The following is a 21320-nucleotide window of genomic DNA, read 5'->3' as shown; positions in this document are numbered from 1 at the left end:
TTTAATAGTTTATTTTCTTTGCATTTTTTCAAGACGTCTTTTATAATTCGACAGTTTAATTTCTTTGCATTTTTTCACGATAGCCTTTTTTTATAATTCGGCAGCTAATTTTGTTTGCATATTTTTACGACAGCTTTTATTATAATTTGACAGCTAATTTTTTTTGTTTTTTTACAATAGACTAAACTTTTTATAATTCAACAATTAATTTCTTGCATTTTTTCAATTTTAAATTTAATTCAACAGTTAACTTTTATTTTTTTTACAATAACTTAAAATTTTTGTATTTTTCGACAGGTTTTATGTTAATTTTGCACTATTTCTTAACTTTTTATAATTCAGCAGCTTATTTTTTCATTTTTTACAGTATAACTTTAAAAGTTATTGTAAAAAAAGAAAAAAATAAATTCAATTTTTTAAATTACGACATACTATTTTCTTAGCGACAAATTTTTTCTCCGTTTGTAATTAACCTTATAATTTTACTAAAAATTAATTATATATTCTTTCACATGTTATTATGATAGCTTGTATATAAAATATTCAGTATGAATTATTTCAGCAGTTATATCTTAAATATTTTGAGGTAATCTTAGAGATAACCCTACAATTTCACAGTATTTCAAAATTTTTGGTAAAGAGTTCCACAATCTTTTATTCATTCTTTACAAACAAAAGTTATTTTTATTCAAATCTCAGCCTTCTAATAATTGGAATTATTTATACGTATAATTTGGCTGGCAGTATAGGTTTGGGAAGATTCTCTAAAGGTTTGATAGAGTGAGTTTTAAAGTGTCTTCTGTTCTGTAGTGTTTTGTTCCATTGGAAATCCTTATTCATAGATCCAGTTTTCGGACGCGTGTGTCCAGTCGATGACTTCCTTTTCGCCGAACCATAAACTGATCTCCTTCTTGGCTGATTCAACAGAGTCAGAGCCATGGATGATATTCCGACCAACTTGTATGCAAAAATCACCACGGATCGTACCGGGTGCGGAATCCTTTGGATTTGTCTCGCCTAGCATTACGCGACCAGTCTTCACGACATTCAAACCTTCCCAAACCTAAGAGCAATTTTTATTAAGAAATAAATTAAAATACACAAATATTATTTGTCTTTTTTTATCATTGCCATCATTTATCTTAGAAAACTAAGTAATCTTTTATTGTATGTATAAGTATTATTTCATTGCAACATAATAACAAAACTTACCATTGGCACAACTGGTCCTGAACTCATATATGTGACTAAACCTGGGAAGAAGGGCTTCGATGCTAGATCCGCATAGTGTTTCTTCAAAAGCTCCTCAGTAGGCTATAATGTAGACATAAAATATATATAAGTTAGAGAAATAATTCTTATTTATAAGTAAGTTTAAAAGTCTGTCATATTTTCAAAATAATTAAAAATTACATTGGCCACAAATATAATTTATATTTCAAATTTCGTGCCACATTCGTCGTCGAACAGATGGTTGCATCAACGGCTTCCTAACCTTAAAAGATTTTCGTATTTCGTATTATATTCTGTTCTGCTGTATATAAAAGTTTAATTCATAATATATAAAACACGTAATATAAAATAAGCAAATTAAATAGTATAAAAATCGATCGATCACAGTTGAGTATTTCTGAAAATTTCGATTCAAATCTCGACAATTGATGAAGTAAAATAATTTATCCCGATATAAAATGCGGTTTTTAACTCTTTTTGTACGATCATATTAACATGTTACGTGATTACTTGACATTGTCCTTATCGCTTTTGACGTACATCCATATGGGTGTATGTGTGTGTGTATATATATATCTTTTTTAAAATTAGATGCTAATTTGGTTTGTTACGTTTCTCACTCAAATCAACGTCAATACTGTATACGCAACTGATTTAATAAAAACAATTTCATCTGCAATTTATGAATAAAAACAATCGAATTTATTATGTTTTATGTATCTCTGGGTATTATAAATTAGACTTGGTTTAATTCGCCGTTAATAGATAATCTGCTTTTGTTGAATGCTTCTGCACTTATAATTATTCGAAACAAAAGAATAAGAATAATTTCAATTCTAAAATCTCTAATAAATATGTCCAGTAATATATGTCATCGAATGCTCAATTACGGAGGAACACCACGTGGCGTATTCATAAACTTTTCGTCGATTTCTTTCGTCACAATAATACGACATTACACGCGAGAAATACTCACCCACACCATCCTCATAGCCACCAATTTGAAGCCCTTTTCCTCAAATCGCTGAATAATTTTGCCAACCAGACCACGTTGTACGCCGTCTGGCTTGACCATAATGAAGGTGCGTTCCTTGTTCTCCGCCATAATAAATTTGCAAATAATATGTAGTAAGGCCGAGATGGAACACAGAACCATGCGGTGCCGACTAGCCGCGAATGAACGAGAACGAAACGACAAGGAACCGCGAGGCGAGAAATCACGAAACCCGACGAAAGTGGGGGAGGGCGTCGTGACGTGCCGGTTCGTCGATCGTATCAGCCGGCCGGTTGTATCTTGGATTTCAAGATGCCGGATCAGGATCGTGTGCGATACTAAAGCGTGGAAGGAGCCTTTCGGCCTAAAAACATACTAACTGCCGTGCACAAAATATTAGTCTATTAAAAATATATATGCTACAATTTTATCACTTTCTATATATATTTTAGTGTTTTTATATACAATAATTTAAACAACCGATTTCGAAAGTTCTAACGTAAATATATTTTATATCATCCCCCCTCTGCCTCTTAATCATAGAAGATTCGAGGGGCTCTTACAAGCTTGTCCCCCCATTTCGGTTATAAACTCAGGACCGTAGTGATGTCTATATTTCGTATATTATTTTTCACTGGAAGACAGATACATATTGTTGCGCGAATTATATTCCTATTCTCACTTGTCACGTGCGTCTAGCTCGTATAATATATAGAAAGCATTTTGTGCTGTAATTTCAAAGTTTGTTATTATAAAAGGTTCCATTATTTATAAATATAATATTAAATCAATAATCTATTAAGTTGATATTATTTTTTTTTAAATAAGATTTTTAATTTTTATAAAGTATATAAGATATTCTTCGATATTGTACATATATAAATATATACATAAATATATTATTGTGAAATGCTTCGAACGCTACTGTCAGAGGATATGACCACGTGACACGACATCGCATGAGAGTAGCCATCGATTGGCTTTATAACTCTCTACAACTTGGCGACCTTCACAATTTTTCTGTCCGAGAATGTTTGAGAATCATTATAACTGTGTCATACGATAATAACAGTTTTTTTTTATGTATGCATAATATTAAGATATTTTGATGGTACTTTTAATTTTATATCATCGCATCTCAATTTATCTTACTTCTCTGATAATAAAATTCAATTTTATTTTCTTTAATTATGTTTGCAGATTTTTTTTCTTTTCTCCATCTTTCAAGATAAGAAATATATATATATATATATATATATATATATATATATGTATGAAGACTGGGTACGATAAGGCCGTGCTGACAAAAGTGGTAAATACATGGAATATTCCCTTTCTTTTACATGCGTCCGTCTCTGTCATTGTTGCCGAACGCTCGCGAACATCGCCGAAGACGGCCGAAGGTGACTCTCGAATTTCCGGCGCTCTGGCGAGGGATTTCATAATGGCGCGCGCGTGAAAAATCGCGTTACGTTACGTACACACGGTCGAGGGAGTCGGATCGTTGGACGCGCGAAAATCTGTCGTTTGTCGGAATCGAATCACGCGGACGCGGACGCGGACGCGAGCGATCATCCGCGAGCCCACGATCGTGGGCGCGCTAGCTGTCAAGTCTTTTGTCAAGTCGCGCTCCATCGCGTGTGCTGTCCTCGCCTCGCGTCGGCCGTTCCATTTTGCAATCTCGTCACCGACGCAGCCATGCAAGCTCAACAGCAGACGCAGCAGCAGCAGCAGCAGGGTCATCAGCAGATAGCGGGCACCAATGTCATATTGAAAATGAACGAGATTCAGCAGCTGTCGACTGTCGGTATGTGTGCGCCTTCTCTCGTGCGCTCCTCGAAATCCATCGAGCCGAGCGTCAAGCGTCACTATTCTCTTTTAACCTATAACATTTATGTTGCTCCTTTAGACTTTTATATTTGTTTCTTTTTTTTTCTATATTTAAACCACAGACGTAAATACTACTCTTTGCGATTGACTGTTTGCATCTCTTTATCATTTTCATGTATATTGTACGTATGATGTATGTATATGTGCGTGCGTGCGTGTGCGTATACATTATGCGTGCTCCGTTTGCGTGCGGGAAGCGTACAAAAGGACAGGTGCAAATAGGTAGAGTGAACAAACGCGAGTGAATGAGAAAAAGAATCTAACGTTATAAATTTAATGTTCTCCAATTTTTTATTTATTTATAGTGGTAAAATGAGTACGATTGATATGTATAAACTTGTAAAAGAGGGAGGGAGATGATAAATATAATTATTCATAAAGAAAAGTCTTATTTTTGTCACGAAAATTATATCATCGTAATATTTCACGTTTATTATTTATAAAATAAATCGAGTTACAATGTTGCGCCTTTCAATTTCTATAGCAACTTATATTGAATACAATTGTAAATATTTTATAAGTAAATAAGATCTGCATGCTTATATGCTTTGTCTTTACAGACAGACGTACGTTTCTAATCGATAGTTTATTTTAATCAGACTTGTTATCATCATAAAACATCATAACCAGTACATATTATTCGATATAAAAGAATATTTTTTTAGGGTTTTTTTTCATAAAATACTCGCCGGTAACGTGTCATCAATATGCTTTTTGCTTCCCTTCCCTAATAACACATCCCCTCTCTCTCTCTACTTCCTCTTCTCTCTCTTTCTTTGAACACGCTATATTCCACTGCGATATCTATTCCATCTCCACCGACCAGGGGAAATATTCTCCCCTCTTCTCCCCCTTTCTCTTTTTCGTTTACAGTTTCTCTAGTTATATGGTTGTCTCGCAGAACAGGGACGTGTGCAGATAATTAAAATTAATTCATAAAGTTAAAATTTAATTAGACAAAGAACGATCATTAAACATATTAATTAAATATATGTTATTATTAATTTGGTATCTCAGGATAATCTTAATGTTAATTCCTGCTTATAAAAAACACTGATAACATGTTATGCTGCTTCTGAACGACACACATATATATATATATATAGTTTACATGAATACAGAATATTTTCTCATTTTTTATTTTTTATACAATTATCTGAAAAATAATGCTTGTAGAAATATATATCATACTTACAATTAGTTTAAAAATGTAAGTCTTAAAAATTTACTCTTTGTTTTTGAGAGCAATGTCTTACAATCGACATAATTGATCATATTAATTTATACATGAAAAAATTATATATATAGAATATTTCTTAAATAAAATTCTAGCTGAAAAAAATTAAAGTTTAAAATAAAATTTTTTATATAAAATGTTGTTTTCGAGAAAATTGCGACTTTGAAAATTTGAAAAAAATTATACACACATCTATGCTTTTTTAAATTTGAATAACTTGTAATAATCTTGTCATATTTTTGTATTAAAGAAATAGTCTCATGTAAAAGAAATTTATTCCACATTTTTAAATAATTTTTTCATGTAAAATATTTTTTCAATTATATTAGCAATTATAGGATATATGTATAATCTGTGCGTGTATATATGAAATTTTTTAAATATAAATTAATTCTAATTTTTAATAATTGATCGCTTTTAAATTTTATATTAAATTATAAATTTTATATTATTAAACATATAATATAAACTCAAGACAGAATTTTTTCCTTCTTCAAAAAATATGAAAATATAGTTATATAGTCGAGCTGAGAAAAGATTTTCTATCACGACAGTTTGGAAATCTACGACGTGCGTGTAACAACATACATACTTACGTTCCTGAAATTTTCCACTTCGACCATTCTTCTTCCTCACTCTGACCAATCGGCTCGTCCGTCGCGCTATCGGGCGGAGGGGAAGGCTAGAGAATTCGCTGTGCGCGCGGCGACACTCGGAGCAAGGGGCATAAGCGGTTGGAGAAGTTAGGTTCGGCATCAAAAACGGATCTCGAATATTCGGCGGAACTAGATGTGAGGTGTGAGTCGAGAGTGAATTCGTATAGTTTTTGAAAATCGGAAGTCCTCGAAAATGAGCGTGCACGTCGCAGAGAAGAAGAGCAGCGCATTGAAAGGCTCGAATGGCTTGATCGCGGAAAATGAGGATGATGATTGGCAAAATGGACAGAATATCCTGGTGGTCACACAGGACAAGGAGCACTGCAAGGAGCTGATCAGTCTGTCTGACAATCAGACTACTAACGTGGATACCTATTGTTCGTATATTTTTTTGAATATCTCTCTTCTTAAAAGGAGACGATGTTGCACGAGGCTAATAAGCCATAATAACATGACGTAGATGGTGATGATGATTGGGAAATGTTGATAGAAGTGTTATTCACAGTCTATGAATGCGAAGTGATTCTTTATTTAGAGATATTTGTTTGAATTTGTGATCGATTGTTCATAAATAGTTTACTTTGATGTATGATGTGAGAATTTACTTAGGGTTTAATGAAGAATAATATATTTTATCTTAACCATAATTAATAATTCAATTAATACATTCTTGAGTTTTCATAAATTTCTTAATTTCCAGTCCTTACAACTGTCATTTTATTTCTAAATTAAAAAAAATGTTTAATACTTTTTGTTTATTATTTTATTTAAATTTTATATACATCTTAATCAACATGCTGGTGCATTATCCTTGTATCTATTGTGATATCTAGCATATGTTCAATGAGTGATCAAGCTATTCCGTTTGAATCATGAGGAAAATATAAAGTTACTAATCTGTGATATTAAGCAAAAATATATATGTAATCTAATTGCAAAAATATCTTATTGAAATTAAATTCAATGTGAATTAAATATTATTTGCAAAAGATCTTATACATCTCAATTCTTATTTTAGGGTTGTTGGAACTCGCCCATAGAGAATACCAGGCAGGAGACTATGAGAATGCAGAAAGACACTGCATGCAGTTATGGCGACAAGAAACAAACAATACTGGTGTTCTGCTTTTGCTCTCCTCGATACATTTTCAATGTAGAAGGCTAGAGAAGTACATAACCTCTTATCATATTCAAGAATAGATTTTTAAAAAACATTTAAAATTAAAAATGTGGAGAAAATCAGTAAATTTATATTTACAAATAATTATATGTATGGTTTTAAATATTTGAAGATATAACTATGTATTTCAGATCAGCACATTACAGCAGCTTAGCGATAAAGCAAAATCCATTGTTGGCGGAGGCATACAGCAATTTGGGCAATGTATATAAAGAGCGCGGACAACTACCAGAAGCATTGGAGAACTATCGTCACGCTGTTAGATTGAAGCCTGACTTTATTGACGGTTACATCAACTTGGCTGCAGCACTCGTTGCAGCTGGTGACATGGAACAGGCTGTTCAAGCATACGTCACAGCGCTACAATACAATCCCGTGAGAAAATCAACATTACAAACATATTACAATTTAACTATTATTTAATGAAATCACAACATGTGCGAAAGCCGAAAGAAAACAAAATTTTTGTTTGAAAGATTAAGTTGCAAAGTTTTATTCTTTCTAGAGTGAAAATTGTACACTAATAAGATTTTATATTGTTCTTTTTGAAAATATATATTTATTTCAGTGAATTATATTTTATTATATCAAATCTCTTTTATCTTAAGATGAGTCACATGCGGAAATAATTTACATATTTCGCCTCTTCCAGGATCTTTATTGTGTGCGGAGTGATCTTGGTAATCTTTTGAAAGCATTAGCAAGACTTGATGAAGCAAAGGTACGTTTTAGAACTGTTTACACTAGTTAGTAAACTAATTCGATATATCACGCATATGTTCGCGAGCATCTTTACTTGGATCAAGCTACAGGCGGCGGAATCATCAAGAAATAACAAATAACGCGGTATGCTTGCCTTGAACTAGTAAGACATTGTTATAGAGAAGTTTTTCAATTTTCAACAAAATCTACCAATCTGTCCTAACCTGAATATACCTAATCTATATCACCTTTCCTAAATCCCCGGAATAAAAATTAATAATCAATTCTTAAAATGTCTTCTAGATTAAGGAGAGCAATTAATAGAGAAGAACAGATGAGAATGTGTTCGATTATGACGCTTTGCTCTAATTAACAGAAAAATATTCCGCCATCCTTGGGTTTTCACATCTCTTGATCCCGGAGTACAAATGCAACGCGCACATGTGCACGAGCTACAGTGCGCAGTTTTCTGTGAAATAAGCGGGCCGAACGGGATTTGTTCGCGCCGTTGTTGCGACGAGAAGCTTTCATTCTTTGCCGAGCAATTTGCAAGCGCGGCGCACGATTTTCTCCGTCGTTGAGTATAGATATTTTATAGAATTATCCGTAGATTTCTAATCTTTTTACTCGACCAGTTACCTTCTTCATTAAGAAAATAGGCAATTAAACGAGAAACATTGTTGAAAACGCGGTTTTCTCAACAACGGATTGAAAATCGTGCGTGTGTTTTTATTCTCTAAAATCGAGAAGAACTGCGTTTCATGTCGCCGATAGAATTCTAGTTTTCATAGCGACATTAAGCGACGGTCTCTCAACATAAAACCCTAAACAATATAACAGACGTTTCTAAAAGACCCATTTATCTTAAGTCAGATATTTTGGAAAAATTTACGTGTCTTTTTTGTTCGAACAAATCGACGCCAAGACGATTGAAATCTGATTGGATATTTTAAAACAATTTGTTTTTTAATAATTTTTTCCTTTTTTATCATACACAATGAACTTGTTTTACCATAATCTTTCAAACAATTTTCTAAAATCAAGAATGTAAACGTAAAATCTTTTTTATAATGTTTAGGGTTATATATATTATCAAAGTATAATTTTCTGAGGAGAATGTTCTCTCTAGCATTGCGCGTTTTGCAGCAACACCGAGAAAAAGTACACTTTTGATTTTGTGTTCTTTTTTTTTACTCTTTCGAAAACTCTTGATGTTGTCGCAAATTATAGCATTATTTAGCCAATGCCATCCGATGTCATTTTAATTCGAATCGATGGCTGGCAGCGCGCGAACGTTTAGTGAATGAGCTGACTCTTGTCTCTTGTTTTGAATGTGCGATTTTGCTGTTGTTATCGTGGCATACGTGCATCGCCACGTGCTGCGTGTTTTTTTGACCACTTTCATGTTGATGAATAGTTGATGATAGAAAGAGAGAGGGAGAGAATCTACAGTGTGTACGATGAAAAATATATATTGGCGCGAGATCACTTGACTAGGTGCGCTGTTTTAAATTAAAATTGAATTTAACGTCATGTCGAACGGTATGTGCGATTTTTAATTTTGCATATATATTGTATAAATGAAAACAAAATGATTAGATTTCAAAAAGATCGCGCGATGATAAAAGTAATATTAACTTTTTATAGTGATATTAATAGAAAATCACAAAGTGAAAGAGATATATATGTAATTCGAAATTGTTAAACTCGCGGTACTCTTGACGATGCCCGCGAGTTGCTTCCTGACATTGGTCTATTGCTAAACGGTCAAGTGATCTACACATTCATAGCGCGGCGCGGCGTCGACCGACGAGAGCGTATTCGTAAGTATGCCGTCTTTGTTTTCATTTGAAATATTCTAATTATTTCAAACAACGTATAATTATATAAATAGGAGATTTACGGATACGCTTTCGTGTTCGGTCTTGAAAATGACAGCAACGAGGAAAGCTTCCCGTTACATTTCCCGCTATTTATGAGAACTGGCTGCTATGCTCGTTCGTTTCTTGCCGAACTCCCTCAGCTACTTTATTATTTTTTTTTTTTTTTTCAATATCGTAAATAAAAAACGTAAATAAATAAAATGACCATTTCGGTCTCTTCCACATCACTCGATGGTTAATAATATAATGTGATGGAACATTTGTATTAGAGAGAAAGAAAAAGAAGAAGGAAACGTGCAATATTTGCGTTTCAATCGCGAGAGAAATTTATAGCAACAGCTGGCTGATGAGTTCGGTAAGGCGTGTCGTTTGCGGACACGCGAATTATCAATTCTTTGTGTACACACATACACACTAACACAGTATGTAGAAAGTAAAGAAAAAAAGACAAAGATTTGAGGCGAGAGTAATCAGTGAAGAGACATTAACGCAGCTGTCTTATTGTTGTGGACGGGATGATCAACTCTAGGAGGGGAAGTGCAGGAGCAATGTGAGATTGGTCGGTTACCGCGCCGGTTCCTTCGTCAAAGGGTGAATCTGAATCTGGTTATTCAGTAACACACTGTCTCTCGGTCTAAGTTTATTATGAGAGCTTGCAAGCCGTACCTACCGAGTCAGCCTACCGAAGGGTACACTGCAGGTAAAGTAATGCCCAAGGCCGGTCTCTAAAGACCCTTACAATCAATCCAATCTCCTTTTCTCTCGACCGGCTCCTGTCGAGAAAAGGTCCCTTATCCTACTATCCTAGGTACTGCGAAGTGATTTTTATGAAGGGTGATTAATATATATTGTTTGTCAGAAATTTTAAATTCACTTGTATTATCTGCAAATTGAGCTTCCGATTCACTTAAATAAACTTTTATACTTGCCAAAGTTTTTTTTTTTTTTTTTTTATTTTTAAAAAAGTTATACAGGGTGTTTTAGATTTGTCCCTGCAATAGTGTTTGTTTACGTTCTTATCATTAAAATAATTTAAAAAAAGAATGTGATATTTACCCTGTAAATATTATTGTAATTATTTATCAATATCTGACTCAAAATGTTATATTAAAAATGTGCAATGCATTGCATCTTTTCTGAATAATATTGCAATATCTTTGAAAAAAATTAAAATAATCCATCCTAATTTAATATTATATAAATTGTATATGTAAAAAAATCGCGCGCAATCCTTTTATTTCTTTTCCGCTTTTTTTCTTTTATTCCAAGCAAACCTCTCATCCTGCAGAGACTGGTCAACTGTAAATGCCCTCTTATTTATTGTTTAGGTACGAAGATTACTCTGTTTTCAATATCAATGCAGCCCGCCTCTCGGCACGCGCGATGATCATCCACGCTAAATTCTTAGGGTCGTCATCCCGTTGTCGCGATCGTCTTACGTAATGACCGTGACAGTTTTTCATCGATAAGTAGCTTTATCACACGAGTCCAGAAGAGACTTCGAGTTGACTTCGGTTTTAGCGTACGGCCTTCAGCGTGCAGTCGAGTCCGCCGAACGCATTTCGGGGACCGCGTGCACCGGAAGTCGCGCGTTATCCACGATGACGCCTCTAGCGCGCACCCAGATACCTTTATTGTCCTTAACATATTCCCGATTCCTATCCGAGAATGCAATTTTGAATGCATGTTTGTGAGGTAACCCTCGTTCATTCTGTTTCCATTTCTTACCCCCTTTCTTGCCCTCGACGAGCATAGAAAGAGGACAAGTTATATATTTCAAGGAAGATAACGCCCGAGGAGAATCGAAGAAGGATCCATAAATCGAATGAATTAAATCAAAGGTTGTAATTGTAAAAAAAGTGATATACACGGAAAAATGTCTGCAGAATACTTTAAACTCGCATTGTCTTCTAAATCTCTGATATGCAATTTCGATACGAGATGCTTTAGGACATTTGTTAGATCATATCTTAGAGAATTTATTCAGAGTGTTACTATATAATTTTTTAATTGTACGTATTATCATGTGGATTTATATCTTTACAGGTTTTTGATTTTAAACATCTTTATTTTTATAAATGTTTTCGTGAATTTGTCCTTTTATTCTTGACTTTTTATTTCAAACACGCATTGGAAAAGATGCAAATTTCCCTAATGTTGATTTTCTAATAAATCTATAGTATATTACTTTTTCTTCAGATTTACTTTAGATTTAATTTCAATCAAATGGCTCACGACTCGATACACTGATTGAATCAAATAAAAATGACATATTTACACAATTAACATATGTCAATCTTAGTCATGATAAAATTCTTTAACAATCTTTTATATTTCGAAAAACTATGATATCTGGATAAACAAAAACTTCATCTCGTGAATGATTGAAGAAAACTCAAACAGCTCTAAAAAGACTGCTTATCGATTGAAGATGAAAAGAGAAGAGCTGTACGAGAAAAGGAAACAGAAAAGACAGATCCGATGAAATATACTCTTCATGAAGTCGAGAGGGTGAAAAGGGGAGAGAAAGAGAAGGAAAGAAAGGGAGAATGTATGAAATAGAGAATGAGTGAGTGAGTGAGAATGAGAGAAAGAGAGAGAGTGAGAAAGAGAGAAGCTGCAGCGCGACGATGGGAGGTCGGGCATAGCGCGCAGCGCGCGTCCCTCTGAGTTCGCGAATAAAGTCGTTATAAATTGCATTCTGTTTCTCTAGGCTTGCTATTTGAAGGCGATTGAGACGCGACCGGATTTCGCGGTTGCATGGAGCAATCTAGGATGCGTATTCAACGCACAAGGGGAGATCTGGCTTGCGATACATCATTTCGAGAAAGCAGTTGCCTTGGATCCAAACTTCTTGGATGCTTATATCAATCTTGGAAATGTTTTAAAAGAAGCTAGAATCTTCGACAGGTTCGTTTCCATGCGTTTCATTCACTAAATTATTTTCTTTTTATTTCTTAAAAATGATCTATGTGTAATTCGCGATAAAATTCGGGACAGAACTACATTTGTAATTTGCATTACATCATGTAATGTAAAAAAACATTCAAACAAGTTATATATGTGTACAAGATACATATCAAAAAACACACATAAATTAGAATGTGATATGACACATAAAATTATAAATGCAATTCTATTTTGACTTTTATTGCAAATTATGAATTATCTAAAGTTTAGTAATACGGTCGAATAATTATTAAATAATTTGAATCATGTGTAATATATAATTTATTAATGTGAAATGTATGACCAGAATTAATAATTCAGAAAAAATTGTTAATTATTGTTAATATTTATTTATAAAATAGAGATCTTTTGATACATATTATTATAGCTTTGAAAATTGTGTGGCAATTTAGTCAATAAAAATTCTCGATGTAGAAATTTCTCTATTCTAGAAATTTTTTATCTTGGATTTTGATAATTTTCAAAGATATTTATTTTTTGTTTATAAATTAAATACTCGTTAAATTCAAGTTTACGAAAATAATATTGCACGCGCACAGTTTGATCAATCGACGTCTTGAAATTTGCGTTGCCGTCGGTTTTAAAGTCTGTGCAAAATTAAAAATGGCTTAGTTATTCCACTGATACATAACATATTATTAGTGGCTAGTCCAAAGTCATACAAATTTTCTATTACTTATGTAATCTCTTTTTTGTCGTATGTATAAAATTTAAGATATTTTTAGATTATTTATGTAAAAAATATTTTCAAGTTTTACATTTATGCGCGTACGTGCATACACACACACACACGCACACACACACACACACACACACACACACACACACACACACACACATGTAGTTATGTAAATAGTATTAATTAATTTACGCTCATTAAGTATATAACGATATTTTTGAAAAATAATTAAATATTTAATTATACTTTATACAGATATACATCCGTGACTTATATGCCATATAGTGATCTAAAATATGTCTAAAATATTAGCCATGCATGACTCTCGATATGTTTATTTAATGAACGGTGCTGATTAAGTGAATTTTATCTGATAATTCCTTTTATGTTAAGCATCGCAAAAAAATATTATTTTAGAATTTTCAGGTTCAGGACTTTTCGATTTATTTTTCATTTTTTAAGGACTGTCGTTACACATATATTTAGTGGGCGTAATTAATATCCTGTGTGTATATGATGTACATTTATATATAGATATATAAATTCTTTGAATTGAATAGTGAGGTCATAAATGTTAGATATTTAGACGTATAAAAATATAGGCAATATAAGTCCATGAATAGACGTAACATATTTGCGTTGCATTCGGAAACAAACTAGTACAGCGCATGAACCGTCGAGTGAACACCGAGAATCGATATTCATGTCCTTTTCAAGTTCATCGTCCTCTGTATTCGAATGAGAATTCGGACAATGCACCGTTCCTCTAAATGCATTTTCCACGAAAAGTTACAGGCAAAGTGTCTCATGTCGTTAATAATTACATACAGCAGTAATTTATCATGGCCCCACTTTAATCATTTTATCGGTAACTTTTTTTTCTTTGTATTTTTAGTATCAAAGATTTCTTAGTTTTGCACATTTTACTACTAATGTAACCGTACCTATATATCTTTATACGTATTACCTTTTCTATTCGCTCGTATCCTTGCGCGTAAATTGTTCGAGTTTTGAAGACCATTGATTAGTAAGCCGCTTCCATGGCTACATAACACGTTCGTCCTTCTATTTAACTACGTTTAACGCCCAACGTTCTATCGATCTTCGCCAAGATTCGTCTGAACGACCATCAACAAAATAAAAGAAATCCGCTCACAATATCTCCGCCTACACGATCGTAGCTTGCCAAACATAGCTGATATACTGCCACTTCTCTTAACATTAATTCTCTCTCTTTCGACTGACATATTAAAGTATTTTATTTATTAATATGGTAAAAAATTGAAAAATAATTTCCATTTTTACATATTTTTTATTTTTTAATTTGTTGCGTATTTTCTTTTTTTTATTGATTAATAATATATTATATATTTAAAGTTTTTTTTTTTTTTTTTTTTTAATGTGTGTGATTTTAAAATGTAATTCATGCAACAAAATATTCTTTTTTTTTATTAATTTATATAAAATGTAATTAATACAACAAAATATAAAATGTAATTGGTCATATGGATCCATCGAACGCGTTTCTCAGTAATCCTGATTTTGCTTTGGGGGAGGGGTCCTTTTACGCACAAAGTGGGAGGAATTCGAGGACAACTATCGATTCCAACAACCGCTCCGCCCCCACGGAAGTCCTTCGCTCCCCTCTCTTCCTCTTCCCTTACAGGAGGATACGCGTGCTCGTTCACGATTTTCGCCGAAAACGGGAATCTCGCTGGTTCGCTCGCGAGTTAAACAGCTTTCCTTCGACCGCCAGCATCGCTCGGAGCTGATTTCAGGATCCGCGGGCTTGTAATTCCCGCTTTATCTCCTGCCGCTTTAGATATCATCTGTGAATCCTGAGATGAGTGGACCCTGTATCCACGTGGATCCAAAGCTATACAATTCGCGCTGGTGTGATTCTTATATCGTTTCCCGCGCTTATATATCAACGTGCATCTAAATTTGTGTATTCGGGGATCCACATATCTGAGGATTTGTGTTTTTTTGTTTTGACATGTTCGTCAAGAAGATCGTTGGGTCCATGGAAACGTAGAAAAAAATCTGAGGACCTACACATATCTTTAAACCGGTATATTCTCCGTTTTCCCAAGAAACGTACTTGGAAATATCCAAAGATCATTCGCGTACGAATTTCAACGAGATTATCAAAAGGATGATTAATTTTCGATAAATTTGTGGACTCAACATTTTTCGTGCTTTGCAAAAGTCCAATTTCCTCCTTGTTTGATGAACTTTGCGCATTTTGCATGAACTTGCGTTCCTCCAACAATTCCTTCCTCCCAAGAATCTCTCAAGGAAGATTCAGGATTTCTTGCACTCGCTGCCTCTCGAAGGATTCGCTACCAATCTAACGAGCCGCGTTGTCAAAGATCCTTTCCTCGTACTCAGATCCGTGGACTTCCGGGATCCGCGGGATCCAAGACAGGCGGGATGGGGAAGGAATGGACTGCCAGTGCGTGGTCGTCTATACGGTGATCTCACCCTCGAGTACTATCGCGCCCGCGCTTCGCGTACAAATAGAAGATACTATCGCGCGACCCTCCACCTCTGGATGCGTCTCCTGGATCAGGCGCTATCTTAAAAGGTTCATCAGACTCGTCTTGCACGTCTCTGCACGTCGGGGACTATATTAACAATTAGTCTCTGCAATTACGATCTGAAATCAAAAGAGCAACTTTTTCGCCGATATATGTTGAACAAATAGTACTTATATCTAGTATTATTAATACCTATTCTCCTTTCACAGCCGAATTATTTTTTTTTTTATTGGAAATGAGATCCACAATTGATAATTATCTTTGTTTATTAATTGCTTCAGAGCTGTAGCTGCGTATCTCCGTGCATTGAATCTCAGCCCTAACAATGCAGTCGTGCATGGAAATTTGGCGTGCGTTTATTATGAACAAGGGTAAGTTGATAATTTGTGTTCGTAATTACGATACAAATTTATAATTCAATTTTTATTTAACCTAAACTTGGTTAACGAAATTGTCGACACTTTTTTTTCAAAGAAAATGAGCGCAATCGAGACTTTTCTAATATTATAGGCTCATTGATCTGGCCATCGACACTTATCGTCGTGCTATCGAACTGCAACCAAATTTTCCAGATGCATATTGCAATCTGGCAAACGCCCTCAAAGAAAAGGGCCAAGTGGTCGAGGCGGAAGATTGTTACAATACCGCCCTCCGGCTGTGCCCAACACACGCCGATTCTCTCAATAATTTGGTACGAAATTACACCATTTCAAGTTTAATATTAAACTGTGAGAATATTAAATAAATTGTAATGATATTAACGATTTTTTTTCTTTTTCTTTTTTTAGGCCAACATAAAACGCGAGCAAGGTTACATTGAGGAAGCGACTCGGTTATATCTTAAAGCTCTGGAAGTATTTCCTGAGTTTGCAGCTGCTCATAGCAATCTGGCTTCCGTCTTGCAGCAGCAAGGCAAACTAAACGAGGCGCTGATGCATTACAAGGAGGCGATTCGCATACAACCAACCTTCGCCGACGCTTATTCGAACATGGGAAACACTTTAAAAGAGATGCAGGACATACAGGGCGCTTTGCAGTGTTACACACGGGCTATCCAAATCAATCCGGCCTTTGCCGACGCTCATTCCAATTTGGCATCGATTCACAAAGATTCCGGCAACATTCCCGAAGCGATACAGTCTTACAGAACAGCGCTGAAGTTGAAACCAGATTTTCCTGACGCTTATTGCAATCTGGCGCATTGTCTGCAGATAGTATGCGACTGGACAGACTACGAAGCCAGAATGAAGAAGCTGGTATCTATTGTCGCCGAGCAACTGGATAAGAACAGACTACCTAGCGTACATCCACATCATTCCATGCTTTATCCCTTATCTCACGAGTTTAGGAAGGCTATCGCTGCTAGACATGCTAATCTTTGCATCGAAAAGGTGAGTGCGTTCATCTAATTGATAAATTTTTCTAAACTATATACTATGTACATTGAAAGGCAAGAATAATTAATATTTTATTCTTTCTCCACAAATATTTGCATGCAATTGTTAAGTACTTATATATACGAATGAATTGTTGCAGATCCACGTTCTCCACAAACAGCCATATAAATATCCGCGTTCAATTAGCACACGTTTGAAGATTGGATATGTTTCGTCGGATTTTGGAAATCATCCGACCAGTCATTTGATGCAATCAATTCCTGGTTTGCACGAACGCGAGAATGTCGAAGTCTTCTGTTATGCGCTCAGCGCGGACGATGGCACAACTTTCCGCGCAAAGATCGCGCGTGAAGCCGAGCACTTTGTCGATCTGTCACAGATTCCGTGCAACGGCAAGGCCGCCGACCGCATCAACGCTGACGGCATTCATATCTTGGTGAACATGAATGGTTATACAAAGGGTGCCAGGAACGAAATCTTTGCCCTGCGACCGGCAGCGATACAGGTCATGTGGCTGGGCTATCCTGGTACTTCTGGTGCAAGTTTCATGGACTACCTCATTACAGATGAGGTCACCTCACCGCTGGAGCTCGCCAACCAATACAGCGAAAAACTTGCTTACATGCCGCACACTTACTTCATCGGTGATCACAAGTACGTGAATTTATTCTTATTTATTCGCGAGTTTTGTAAATAGCGTTTATGATAAGAAACTACAAAAAATATTGCTGTTTATCCGCTTGTCAAGATTTTAATTATTTATTTCTTTTAGGCAAATGTTCCCTCATTTGAAGGAACGTTTAATCCTAACGGATAAATCGAATCATAAAGGCAAGGTGGCCGATAACGTGGCAGTAATCAATGCCACCGATCTCTCCCCGATGATCGAAAATACTCTTATAAAGGAAATCCGCGAAGTAGTCGTACCAGACGCGAAAAAACAACCCGTCGAAATTTCGCTCAAAGTCGCCGAGTTACCGACTACTACTCCCATTGAAACGATGATTGCCTCCGGCCAATGTCAGATGTCCGTGAACGGTGTCGTCGTGCAGAATGGTATGACCACTACGCAAGTGAACAACAAGGCTGCCACGGGCGAGGAGGTGCCTCAGAATATTGTGATCACAACCAGACAGCAATACGGTTTGCCAGAAGATGCCGTTGTCTACTGTAATTTCAATCAGTTATATAAAATTGACCCGCTCACTCTTCACATGTGGGCACATGTAAGTAAATGACGAAATGATTTTAAGTTTGAAAGTGAAGACCTTCGCCGAATTGTTCGCTTTTTAAAACTTATACAAATATTTGATTGTAGATATTGAAACATGTACCAAACTCTGTGCTGTGGCTGCTACGTTTCCCGGCAGTCGGTGAACCCAATCTTCAATCGACGGCGCAACAATTGGGTCTGACACCCGGCAGAATTCTTTTTAGCAACGTCGCTGCTAAAGAAGAACATGTAAGACGAGGCCAATTAGCTGACGTATGTCTAGATACACCACTTTGCAATGGACATACAACCAGTATGGATGTTTTGTGGACCGGAACGCCAGTGGTCACGCTACCAGGCGAGACGCTAGCTTCTCGGGTTGCCGCTAGTCAATTGAACACTCTCGGCTGTCCCGAGTTGGTAGCACGGACGCGACAAGAGTATCAAGATATTGCTATTAGGTTGGGAACTGATAGAGAATAGTGAGTATTTTGACATACTGAAAATTTTTGTAAAATTTTTTCTAGATATAGATAATAAATTGTTAATTTTTGCCAGTTTGAAAGCGATAAGAGCCAAGGTTTGGAAGGCTCGCTCGGAAAGCCCATTATTCAATTGCAAGCTGTACGCGATGGGCATGGAAATGCTATACAAAAAGATGTGGGAGCGTTTTGCACGCGGAGAAAGTGCCGACCACGTATCGGCTGTTGATAAGAATGACAACCAGAAATCGTTGAACATGTCTTAAACCAATTTTCCAAGTGTCACACGAGCACTTTAATTAACTTCAACTTCGCGATTAAAGATTCTTCATCCCCAGGAAATTTTAAAGTTTACCGTGGTTAATATCTCTACTCTTTCCCAATGAGAACTTATATAAATTTCATATCTCTACTATTGTTTTGTACGATAAATTCACGAAGCTTAAAATAGACAGTAGACAAGAATATATACATCTATATATACATACATATATATATAATACATACATACATACATACATACATACATACATATACACACGCACACACCCAAGGTTTCATACAATATTCTCTCTCTGCTCTCACTCTATTGTTATTTATAGTTTTCTTTCAATGTAATACTTACGCGCTTATCTCTCTTCTTGATTGAAAATTAATTGAATCCATATTCTGTGGAAAGTTAGAAAAGCCTATGGAGAATCGATTTTGTTCATAAATGTTAAAAAATTTTAAAAATTGAAAATACCAACAATAAGGAAAAAAATAATATTGGACAATATAGAGAATCTATAGAGAAACTATATTTTTGATTTTCTATTTTAGATTGTTCTTTCTACAGACTGTAATATCGATATCTGAATAAAGCATTGAGATAGTGGATTTATCGAATGTTTGAAATTGGGAAAAAAAAAGTGCAGTTCGATAGCACGACGATAATTATTTATTTCCCGTTATTCTCTTTAAATATTATAAAAAAATTGAGAAATATATTAAAATGATAAATTTAGAGTTTTGAAAGAAGAGTTAAGATGTAATATTACAAAATTATTATATGCAAATTCAATTTTTTTTTTATTGGAATCTAGAATTTTATTGTCTTTATTTTATTATGTAAGCAAGATTATCATAAATTACAATCGAGAATCCACTATGCATTTCGCTTAGGCTGCTACAGTCACATTGACTTGCTTATTATAAACACTCTATTGAGTCATCCATTTTCCTTTCTTATAGTCGATCCTTTACCACGAACAGATATCTTTTGCACGTAATTTGCTGAGAAATGCAAAGACACTTAACAAAGATTAGAGTTAATCTCTCTTTCTCGAATTCCTAGCTTACCGTTTATTCCTTATCACAGCGACAAAGGCTAAAAAGCAGATTTCGATTTGAATTGACGATTTGAAGATCTTGAGAGAAACAAAGAAACTGTAAAAGTATCTTAAAACGACAGGAAGAAAGACAGAATGTAAAACATTTGCGAAATCTTATCATTTAAAACGTCAAAAAATCTTAAGAAATTTAAAATAAAAATGACAAGGACTTAATAATGTTACTATATTTTCAAAAATCTAAATTATTTTTCCAGTCGATATTCCAAGTATATAAAATTGTAAAAACCACAAGTTTTATTAAGGTTCATAAAGTTAAAAATCGAAAAAGTTTAAAAATAATGCTAAAAAGATGAACCTAAAAAAAGCAAGAATCTAGGGAAAAAACATCCACAATCTCTTAGGATATCGACGTCATGATTTTCGGGTCGAGATCCTTATCAAGACAAGCATTTGAAGAAGATGTTTATTTTAGGGTGTAACGCAATTGTATTATATAAAGCGACTAAGGATAATGTTGTAAATATTAAGAATAACTGTTAATTATTTACGTTAATCCGGTAATGGAGTGAATTGCAATTTGTGTGAGGTAGTAAAAGATATTGAACTGTAATGAACTGATGTACGTGTAGAGAATAAAGACAATGAATGAAATAATGACCTCTCACGATTTATGTCGGTCTTGTACTGTTTTGTGACTCGAAATATTTATCAGGTCAATACACGTGTTTAGCGTAATAATCGCTCAAGTAATTGTATTATATTTTCAATATGCTCCAAAATTTATATATACACAGTCCAGCAATGTATCTCATTTAATTAAATAAATATAGATTATAGATTATAAATCATAGTCACAAAAATTGTCGCAATTTAAGTTTGCAATTATATATATATAAATTAAACAATACCAAGGAATGTGTTTCCATTTAA

At 34.7% G+C, this 21320-nt stretch overlaps 2 protein-coding genes across 4 annotated transcripts; one reads left to right on the top strand and one right to left on the bottom strand.

Moving 5' to 3' along the window:
• Nucleotides 1-628: 628 nt before the first annotated feature.
• Awd (nucleoside diphosphate kinase) lies at nucleotides 629-2535 on the bottom strand. The gene is made up of 3 exons (XM_072893069.1): nucleotides 2210-2535; nucleotides 1213-1314; nucleotides 629-1063 (listed from the first exon to the last, which is right to left on the bottom strand). The coding sequence occupies exons 1-3, from the start codon at nucleotides 2387-2389 to the stop codon at nucleotides 833-835; spliced, it is 513 nt and encodes a 170-aa protein (XP_072749170.1). The 5' UTR covers nucleotides 2390-2535; the 3' UTR covers nucleotides 629-832.
• Nucleotides 2536-3661: 1126 nt separating this feature from the next.
• Sxc (O-linked N-acetylglucosamine (GlcNAc) transferase sxc) lies at nucleotides 3662-21045 on the top strand. Of its 3 annotated transcripts, XM_072893051.1 has the most exons (13): nucleotides 3662-4034; nucleotides 5909-6387; nucleotides 7029-7179; nucleotides 7322-7565; nucleotides 7843-7911; nucleotides 12489-12685; nucleotides 16246-16335; nucleotides 16475-16655; nucleotides 16753-17355; nucleotides 17501-18015; nucleotides 18134-18587; nucleotides 18680-19056; nucleotides 19133-21045. In XM_072893051.1, exons 2-13 carry the CDS (start codon nucleotides 6204-6206, stop codon nucleotides 19320-19322), a joined length of 3255 nt encoding a protein of 1084 aa, XP_072749152.1. In that variant the 5' UTR covers nucleotides 3662-4034; nucleotides 5909-6203; the 3' UTR covers nucleotides 19323-21045. The 3 variants fall into 3 exon arrangements, with proteins under 3 accessions (XP_072749152.1, XP_072749153.1, XP_072749154.1); XM_072893052.1 differs by lacking the exon at nucleotides 5909-6387 and having other exon boundaries at nucleotides 3663-4034; XM_072893053.1 differs by lacking the exons at nucleotides 3662-4034; nucleotides 5909-6387; nucleotides 7029-7179; ... (1 more) ...; nucleotides 7843-7911; nucleotides 12489-12685 and adding an exon at nucleotides 15843-16011.
• Nucleotides 21046-21320: the final 275 nt, after the last annotated feature.

Source organism: Anoplolepis gracilipes, chromosome 5, assembly GCF_047496725.1.
Source record: "Anoplolepis gracilipes chromosome 5, ASM4749672v1, whole genome shotgun sequence".
Taxonomy (NCBI): Eukaryota; Metazoa; Arthropoda; class Insecta; order Hymenoptera; family Formicidae; genus Anoplolepis; species Anoplolepis gracilipes.
The sequence above is the reverse complement of the archived record's forward strand: the minus strand, read 5'-3'. Positions and strand labels throughout refer to the sequence as shown.